General features: G+C 44.2%; 2 protein-coding genes across 2 annotated transcripts; both read right to left on the reverse strand.

The window, feature by feature from the left end:
* Positions 1-1,358: 1,358 nt before the first annotated feature.
* gja2 (gap junction protein, alpha 2) lies at positions 1,359-2,528 on the reverse strand. Its single transcript, XM_076273589.1, has one exon. The coding sequence runs from the start codon at positions 2,526-2,528 to the stop codon at positions 1,359-1,361; it is 1,170 nt and encodes a 389-aa protein (XP_076129704.1).
* Positions 2,529-5,821: 3,293 nt separating this feature from the next.
* On the reverse strand, positions 5,822-7,127 carry gjb1a (gap junction protein beta 1a). The gene has a single exon (XM_076273812.1). The coding sequence runs from the start codon at positions 7,015-7,017 to the stop codon at positions 6,298-6,300; it is 720 nt and encodes a 239-aa protein (XP_076129927.1). The 5' UTR covers positions 7,018-7,127; the 3' UTR covers positions 5,822-6,297.
* Positions 7,128-9,370: the final 2,243 nt, after the last annotated feature.

A 9,370-nucleotide genomic window follows, 5' to 3' on the forward strand; every position in this document is an offset into this window, starting at 1 on the left:
ATACAGGAACATGAGGTGAGTCCGACAGAAGAGGGGCCTGTCTTAGTAGCCTATTCCTGAATCCTGTCCCTTTCAAACTACGTTAAAATTGTGTGATTAGCCGCCAGCATAATAAAATCTAAATTAAAAGACAAAATCTTATTAGGCTCCAAACCTATGAGTCTTAGTGACTCTAGTTTGTAATTTCATTTGGGGGGGGGGGGGGCTTCTGTTTTCTGTAACCCCATTACAGATTTGGTCCCCCCCAATGTTGACATCATGACTACGGCCTTGGTGTGCGTGTGCGTGCGTTTATTCATGAAGTGTGAAAGGTGCATGTATTAGATGAGATGTCCTGATGAAGTGATTAATAGGACAAATTCTCAGTCTGGAGAATGCTAACATGATTTTAAATCAGGTAAATATGAGAACTTCAGGCCATTGACACTATGCTCCTTCATTCACAGTAAACTCATTTTATTTCTCTGACAGCCATCAATCAGCTGCCATTTTAAGTCACATCCACAATGTCTCATTTCAATTGGACCGGTGTAAAAAGAAAGAACATAAACGCCCCCATCCTAATAATAAAGACAGTGTGTGCACAGCGTGTTTAAAAACATGCTCAAGGCATTCAGTCAACCTCTCAAATTCATATACTAAATCTATCTACTGACAAACCTCCCACGATGTGCTATTGCATGGCACAGTAATATGATCTGTTGCAGGAAACTTGATGTCTGTCCTGGTATGCCATGTGCCAAAATTGATTGGGCCTTGGTGTGCACCCTATACATACATTTATGCAACTCAACATGTCCATACGTGCACATCTGTGTGTGTGTGTGTGTGTGTGTGTGTGTGTGTGTGTGTGTGTGTGTGTGTGTGCGTGCATGTGCGTGTAGTGGTGTACCCATAACCACTTAGGCAAGAAAAATAACGCAAAGCATTCAATATCGAAAGTATCTGTCCAAACCTTCAATATACTTTCACTAATGTTAGGATCTCTCATTCTACTTCTTTGTTAAGATCCACTTAAAAGTATCAAAATGTAATGTAATGTAATAGCAAACCCCTAGACAGCACAGCTTTACTCACATTCCCATAACAAATGCCCAAATAGGAAAACAAATGTAAAATCTGTACATCAGAACATCAGAAGTGAAACAGAACAAGAGCCTGTCCTCTCACTGCCAGACAACTTCTGACAAAGATTTCATTGTTCAGTTTTCAAGTAAATCTTTAATGTTCAGGATAAACTATCCACACGCTGTAACACTCTTTGCTGTTATTTTCTCATTAAGGTAAAGGCTCTTTGTATGTGCCAAGCCCACCATCAGGCAGCTACCTACTATTCCAGTTTCCTTTTGCCCCCCGTATCAGATCTTGAGGTCATCCAGCCGTGTTTTGTTGTTGCTGTGGCGACTGGAGCGGCTGGGCCGCCGCTGGTTCTGCATGGGCGAGCCCGGGGCCGAGCTGGAGCTCCTCTTGGGCTTCATCTCTGCGGTGTCGGGCTTGGTGCTGCCGCTGCGCTCCACCGCCAGGTTGTCCCTGTTCTGCTTGTAGGCCACCTTGCTGCTGTAGGGTTGGAAGGCCGAGTCCGGCTCCGTCATGCTGTAGTGGGACTCGGAGGTGTAGGGCTCGGGCGCCGTGGCCGGCTGCGGGTAGTAGCTGTAGCTGGGCACGGCGAAGGGCACCACTGCCTCCGTCGCGTCGCTGGGCGGCTTGTTCCCTCCGCTGCCACCGGTCAGAACTGACTGCGAGCGTCGGTATTTCAGGCCCTGGTGGCACTTGGTGAAGCCCAGGTGATACATCTCCACCAGGTTGAGCAGCAGCGAGATGCACGCCACCACCAGCATGAATAGGATGAAGATGGTCTTCTCGGTGGGGCGCGAGATGTAGCAGTTGACCACGTTGGGACACGGCGGCCGGTTGCACGTGTACAGCGGCTTGAGATCGAAGCCGTAAAGGAGGTACTGCGCCACGATGAAGCCCACCTCGAACAGCGTCTTGAAGATGATGTTGAAGACGTAGGTGCGCAGCAGCACCCCCTGCAGGCGGATGCGGCCCTGGTCGTCGCGCACCGGCGCCTTGCGGCCCTTGGCGATGGCGACGGCAGCGTCAGGCGCCAGGAGCAGCAGCTGCTGCTTGTCGCCGCTGGCGTGGGCGGCGGCAGCGGCGGTCAGCTGCGCCTCCTCCAGCTGGTCGGCCAGATCCTTCTCCCGCTGCTTCTGCTTGTCCTCCATGCGCACCAGGTGCAGGATGTGGCCCAGGTAGATGAGCGTGGGCGTGGACACGAAGATGATCTGCAGCACCCAGAAGCGGATGTGCGAGATGGGGAAGGTCTTGTCGTAGCAGACGTTCTGGCAACCGGGCTGCTTGGTGTCGCAGGTGAAGCCCGACTGCTCGTCGCCCCACACCTTCTCGGCGGCGGTGCCCAGCACCAGGATGCGGAAGATGAAGAGGACGGTGAGCCAGACCTTGCCCACCACCGTGCTGTGCTCCTGGGCACTCTCCAGCAGCTTCCCCAGCGAATTCCAGTCCCCCATGGCTCTGCCACCACACGAGCACTAAACACACTCCCCAAAACCTGCAACACACAAGGACACACCACAGGAGCGTTTCCATTGTGTAAAGGGATGCTAGGGAAGTTCAGACAAAGCCTGCAGCAAAAGAAGTATTATGGCGTCGGGCTATTCATGTAAATGGGAAACATGGACTGTGATGATTTTTACAATATATAACCTGGAGGATACCCTTACCTTCTGAGCCAGTGCTTTTATGGGAAGAAACAAAGCTCGTTTTGCAGCCAAAGCTTGTTTTTATTTTGGGCTTCTATAAGGGTTTTTCTGCTTCTCATCACTATAAACTGCAGATACAGTAAATCTGCTCTGGAATTCTGTGAACTCCATGTTTGGAATGGAATATCGATGTATGTGTGCTATTATCATCATTAGATTTAATGTGCTAAAAATGTGTTGTAAAGCAACTATGCATTACACACACACAAACCTATGCATTACACACAGACACACAAACCTATGCATTACACACACACAAACACGTGCACACACACACACACACACACACACACACACACACACACACACACACACAATTCAGTATTGACATAGAGCAGCAGCAAAAAACTTACTGATTTCTTTGACATAATATATGAGAAACATCTGGGTGTACTTTAGGCATGTGTGTAAGCATGCTTATTGCACTTCAGCATACTAGTTACTAGTCAGGTCATATTTGTATTGTTTTATTATCTCAACTAGGTTGGTGTGACAAGCTTTGTGATGTCCTGTCTTTTTAGTGCTATCGGAACTGTGTTGTTTTTGCATTCCTGCATTCTGTGACTGTCCACAGTGCACAGGTGTATACTCACAGTTACATTACAACATTCCTCAGGAAATAGTCTGTCTCAAGTATTAAAACAACTCCTCTGTCTGGACACCAGGTCCAGGGGTAAGTTTTCCCTCTGATGTAGGACTATATACAGTAGCCAAAACAAACAATGTGTCTGACGGTATTGCAACCAGGAAACCACAATTAATATATCAACAGAAATTAAACTTGTTATGTTGACCAAGGTCTACAAATGTCAAAATAGTCAAGTGATCTAATGATTAGAATAACTTACAATCAGTCTGTGGACTGAGAACCGATATAATGATTAAGACCATTATTAATGAAAGTAAGAAAATGGCTGTGCAAACAATACATGGGAAATTAGGCTACTGTTTGAATTTAATTAATTTAAATTTCAATGTCCCCTGGTATGATCGTTTAGTATTAACTTTGAGAAAGATGATAGAACAATGATAAGAGTGATAAGACAATAAAAACTGCCTTTTAAAATGTATAATAACAATTTTAGATGTAATACTTAATGCCATATATTTGCAGATAACTATCTCATTAGTTTCCTTTAAATAGCCTTGGTGACTCAGGGTTTGTGTAAACTGTCAGATGATTGAGACTCACCTTTTCTAAGTCCTCATCTCCTATGTGCTGTCTTCTTTGGTAAGCATGGGCAGTCTTCATACACTCCCCCTGTATGTCCTTAAGGCACAGGATTGAATAAAAGTAAAAGCGAGTATGTCCATAGAAGTGAGTATGTCATGTAAGAAGAATCCTCAAAAGAACAATGCAACTTACAGCTCACAATGCAACTCACAGCTCACAACCTGTGTGGAAAAGGACAGAGAAAAGGAGGAGAGAGAGAGACAGAAAAGGAGAGAGAGCAAAACAGATAAAGAAACAGAAAGAGAGAGAGAGAGATTCTTTTGGTGTTGGCACCTCTTACTTCTTTTTCTAGAGCCCCCTTCTGACGGTGTGTATTTGAGGGAGTTAATTTTGGCAGGGTGCGCACACACACTCCCTGTGAAGAAGTTTAAAGCCAAACATTTGGCCCAGACTTGTTCCTACTTGTTGAGGGACAGCTAGACTGACCAATGGGATTGAGCGAAAAGTTCTACGGCAGCGGGCTAAATATAATTCACTCTTTACGGTGTCACTGTTATATCTTTTTTTCCACATACACTCACACGCGTGTGTGCATACACACACAGACACACATATACATACATACACACACACACACACACACACACACACACACACACACACAAACTTAAACAAACAAACACACACCACACAGTATATACAAACATCATTATGCTTACTGTACATGAAATACATATAATTTGTAATATGCAAATATGAAATATATTTGATGGCTATTGTAATCCTACTAGGCTATACTGTAGGCATAGAGACTTTCTGTGACTTGCACACAAAAGAGAGAGAGAGAGAGAGAGAGAGAGAAAATCATGATGAAGATGACTCCACATCAGAAGTTTCCCATATATCCAGACGTGGTATAAATGGTCCTGAACTAACCCTAACCTTAACCCTGCTGACCTTCTGAAAAAGAGGCTCATCTATTTGAAACACCAGCTCTCCTCTCAGACCTCTCCATTGGCTACAGCTGTTCTTGGGAGGGATCTTTTTGTTGGGCAAATGAGTCCTCTAGGACTTCTTCAATGATGACACCTAGAGGCCACTGAATATGTGCCTACGTATGTAATGGGCAGTAGTGTGGGTGGAGGTGGTGGAGGAGGGGTGTTACAAGCATGGATGTTTTGCATTCATTTGTGCCTTGTACACACAAGTGCATGTCTGTGTCAGTGCTTGTGGGCAACCATGCATGCTTGTGTGTCAAATGTACATGTGTTAATGCTGCCTCCTTGTGGGCACTGTCAGTACTGCAGTGAGGTGTGAAAAACTGGACACATCCTGCCGTTATTGTACTGTAATATGAGTCTGGATAACTCTTCAGTAAGTTACACAAATGAGGAAGTACTACTTTTGTTTGAAAGAATTAATATTATAAGATGTCCACACAACACTGTAGTATACACATGCCTACTGTCTTCTCCCTCTGCATTTTAATGAATAGCTTTCCATTTGGCCAAGCCTTTCTTTTCTCCAAAGCGACTTACAAGTGATGTGTGATTCAAGCAAATAGGTAACCACAGGGTAAAGGTAGACAGAAAAGTGGTATAAATTAACATTCAATTTCACTGAACTGACACACCAGATGAGCGAATATTTGTAGCCTGTGTAGACATGAATGAGTAAGAAACAAATAAAGCCCAAGTTATAAATAAATATGACATCTATAGATAAAGCACCAATTTCATTTTATTTTAAATGATTAAATAAAACTGGAGGTATATTTGCATAAATTGAAAAAAAAAAACTAAAATTGACAGTACAATCCCCGTGCTGAATGACTTTTAATCAACAGTACAAAGCATGTAGTATTACAGACTGCCTCTATTTATATGATAATATGCAGTGCATTACCTCACAAATATTATAAATCATTACAGTTATAGTTTAATACTATAGCAGTAAACAACAAATTATTTACTCAGTATGTAGAATGGTACGCAAGTTAGGCTTGACATGTTACAACACACATCATAATCTGACATATCTTTCCATTAATTTGACATTAAAACATTTGCAATGATGGATGAGTGGATGGACGGGTGGATCAATGTTTCCTTTTCACCTGCCACACCCACACCAGTTCCAGAGGGCATCCATTTTACAGATGTAGTCCTATACAGATGCATTTGCATGTGTGCTGGTACGATGGTAAGCACCTTGGAAGAAATAACACTGGCTCGGAGCTAAGTGGTTGTCGATAGACCCAGATTACAACTGTCACAAAGTGATCCTATTAACCCTAATGCACTTGATCCACTTTAGTGCCTAAAGCAAATCTAAGGAGGCATGTTAAAAGGAACACAGTTTCTGTGTGATCCAGGCTCCAATAGGAGAGTCTTTAGCATTAAGATGCCGGTTGCTGGCCCGTGCCACCAGGTAGCCCACCTCGGCAATGTTGAGTAGGATGCAGATGCCAGAGACGGCCAGCATGAAGACTGTGAAGACAGTCTTCTCGGTCGGCCGAGAGACAAAGCAGTCCACTGTGTTGGGACAGGGGTAGGAATCACACTTGACCAGCCGAAACATTTTGTAACCAGGATAGATCTTGTAGAACAAATACATGAAGGCTGACTCGAACAGCACACGGAAGAGGAGACTGATGATGTAGGTCCACCACAGGGCGCCGGTGATCTTCATCTTCTGGTTCTTGATCTGCTCAAGGTCCTTGGGGCTGGACCGGCCCGACTGGCGGTACAGACGCTTGTCGACGTGGCGGCGGTGTGCGATGTGCATGGCCACCAGCAGGGCAGGAGTGGACACCAGGATGAGCTGCAGTGCCCACAGGCGGATGTGGGAGATGGGGAAAAAGTGGTCATAGCAGACGCTGTTGCAGCCGGGCTGCTGTGTGTTGCAGGTGAAGTGGGCCTTCTCATCGCCCCACACGCTCTCGGCGGCCACCACCAGCACCAGCAGGCGGAAGATGAAGAGGACGGAGAGCCAGATGCGACCGATGCCCGTGGAATGCCTGTTTACGCCGCTGAGCACGGCATAAAAGGACGCCCAGTTCATTTTTGGTTCCAGCTCTAGGAAGAGAAATTCAAATGCAGGAGTTTTAAAAAAGCAGGACGGTACGGATCAAACTATGCTTTGAAGCTCTACCTGCTATTTCTACTTAACACATGTCCTATTTTAAGATATCTACCAATTGATATAATTATCCTTATAATTCCTACCTCATGCTCCATGGTGAGAAAAGGTTAAAACTAAGATGTAATCATGAATTAATTTTGATAAAATCCCAGAAGTCCTTTCCGACATTGATCCTTGTAACTTAATTATTTTCACTATCGCTCTTTTCTTTTAAAAAAGTTCTCAAATTAATATTTCAGATATAAGAAAAAAACAAAAAGGGAAAAAAAGGAAAAGGAAAAAGGAAAGGATTTTTTAGGAGGGAGTGAGGACAGAGGAGAAGGGAATAAAAAGGTTACCAGGCTCAGCAGGTGATGTTAGAGGCATGGGCGGGCGCCCGGGTGGAGGGTGACGTGGACCCGCCGCTGAAGGATGGGCATTGGGCAAGACTCGGCATAGAGACGACCCCTCTGTGCCTGCCTGACTGGTGCGCGGCAGCTTAAAAGCAGAGCACCAGCGCCTGGCACTGGGAGTCATGTGACCTTCCAATGGCCAATGGGACGCTGAGAAATCTGGACATCCTTGGCATGAATGCGAAAGTTGGCATGTGACCTGAGGGTTAGGCAGCGACTAGCAACAGAGTGGGCTCAGTCCAGGAGCTTAGTCTGGGTGCAGCACAGCGAGAGGTGTGGGCTCAATCTGATATTAGTGACACTTAAGCTTTCATGTGCATGGATGGGTGGCTGTGGACATTCTGCCAAGAAAATTCCTCAATGACCACAATCTCCCATTCCATAAACATACTGCATAATACATAAAGGGTCTGAGGGTTTTTTGTACCTACACAATTTCAGTCATTTTCCCCATGCAGCCATTTTCTCCAGTTTCACTTTGTCCTACAATACTCTTTTGGACTAGTCCTTTTGCACCTCTCACACACTAGACAAGTAGACAGTGAATATTTGCATCCACTACAGCTATCAGTTTTCACAACAATCTGTTTTGTTTCTTCATTAGACCATGATTTTTTTTTTAAATAGCACTGCAATGTGGCTTTATCTTCAAGCTTAGCCAGTGCACTTGTTTTAGTATGACTGAGGGATACAAAACTAATGTCCAGTTAAGGTGTCCAAAAGAGGGAAGGGAACAAGTGTATGACAGATGGGCCTATTTATGGCAATAAATGTATAATGCATGTGTGCTGAACATGCTATGAGTGTATGAGTTTTCAGGTGTTCTGTATTTTAAGAGTGAGGTGTGACATGTAGTTAAACAGTATATTTTGTGTGCTAAGGGCTTTACAGACAAATACTGCACCACAAGGGCTTTTTAATGTACACTGTAAGAATGCAAAGTGCTGTCTTTTTAATATGAACATATGTCAACATGTTCATGTACTGTGGCGAGTATCACAACATACTGCACAAGTACAAACAATGCATGGATTTTGACAACTGTGGCCCTAAAACAGCATGATGAAGTAGCACAAAACCGATAAAACTACATGATGTCCAAATTAGAAAGATTAGAAAGAGACAAATAATTAAATTCAGTGAAGCAGGGTGCTCTTACTCCAAGATGTACAAGATATTATGTAATGAATCCCCAAACTGAAACAATTTATATCACTTAGACACAAGAAATAGTTTAGTGAAATAATTACAGTACAGATATTTGCCTCGAGCATGTCCATGAAAGAGATATTTACCTTTAGATGTCCAAAACCCAATCGGCTACAATGGAGTTAACATCAGAAGAGAAGGGGTACTTTTCACCAGGACGTCTGTGAACCAGAGCACCATGACTTTGCATTGCTAATGATTTCCCTCACACTAGCCTCTGTCCAGCACTGGTGCAGTCATATGCCCTTATGATGATCATTTACATACAATAGCAGCCTTTACTGGGCTCCAACAAGCCTCTTTAGAATTCCCACCCAATTCGACCTAGAGTTCCGCCTACCCATAGTTCAGACTCGATTACTCTGACGCACCACAGCTTGTCCACCCGCACAGGCTTTGACGCAACATAACATTGTTTAAATACAAAATATAGCTGTTTGATAGAGATTGAGACAGAGACTGTTGCATGACTGCATGTCACTGTGTATGCATGTGTGTGTGTTTGTCACTGTCTATGCATGTGTGTGTGTGTGTGTGTGTGTGTGTGTGTGTGTGTGTGTGTGAGAGAGAGAGAGAGAGAGAGAGAGAGAGAGAGAGATGGTGGGGGGATTAATACAGTCGTTATTAATATTGTGATTATTAATGGCAACTATTGAGTCTAGCTATTGTCA

This window comes from Alosa pseudoharengus, unplaced genomic scaffold (assembly GCF_046254945.1).
Source record: "Alosa pseudoharengus isolate Yale_2024_CS ecotype anadromous, Long Island Sound unplaced genomic scaffold, YU_APseudo_1.1 YU_APseudo_1.1_scf_8, whole genome shotgun sequence".
NCBI lineage: Eukaryota > Metazoa > Chordata > Actinopteri > Clupeiformes > Clupeidae > Alosa > Alosa pseudoharengus.

Coding starts and splice junctions, on each gene's coding strand:
- gjb1a (XM_076273812.1), bottom strand. CDS start 7,017: ATGAACTGGGCGTCCTTTTATGCCGTGCTCAGCGGCGTAAACAGGCAT.
- gja2 (XM_076273589.1), bottom strand. CDS start 2,528: ATGGGGGACTGGAATTCGCTGGGGAAGCTGCTGGAGAGTGCCCAGGAG.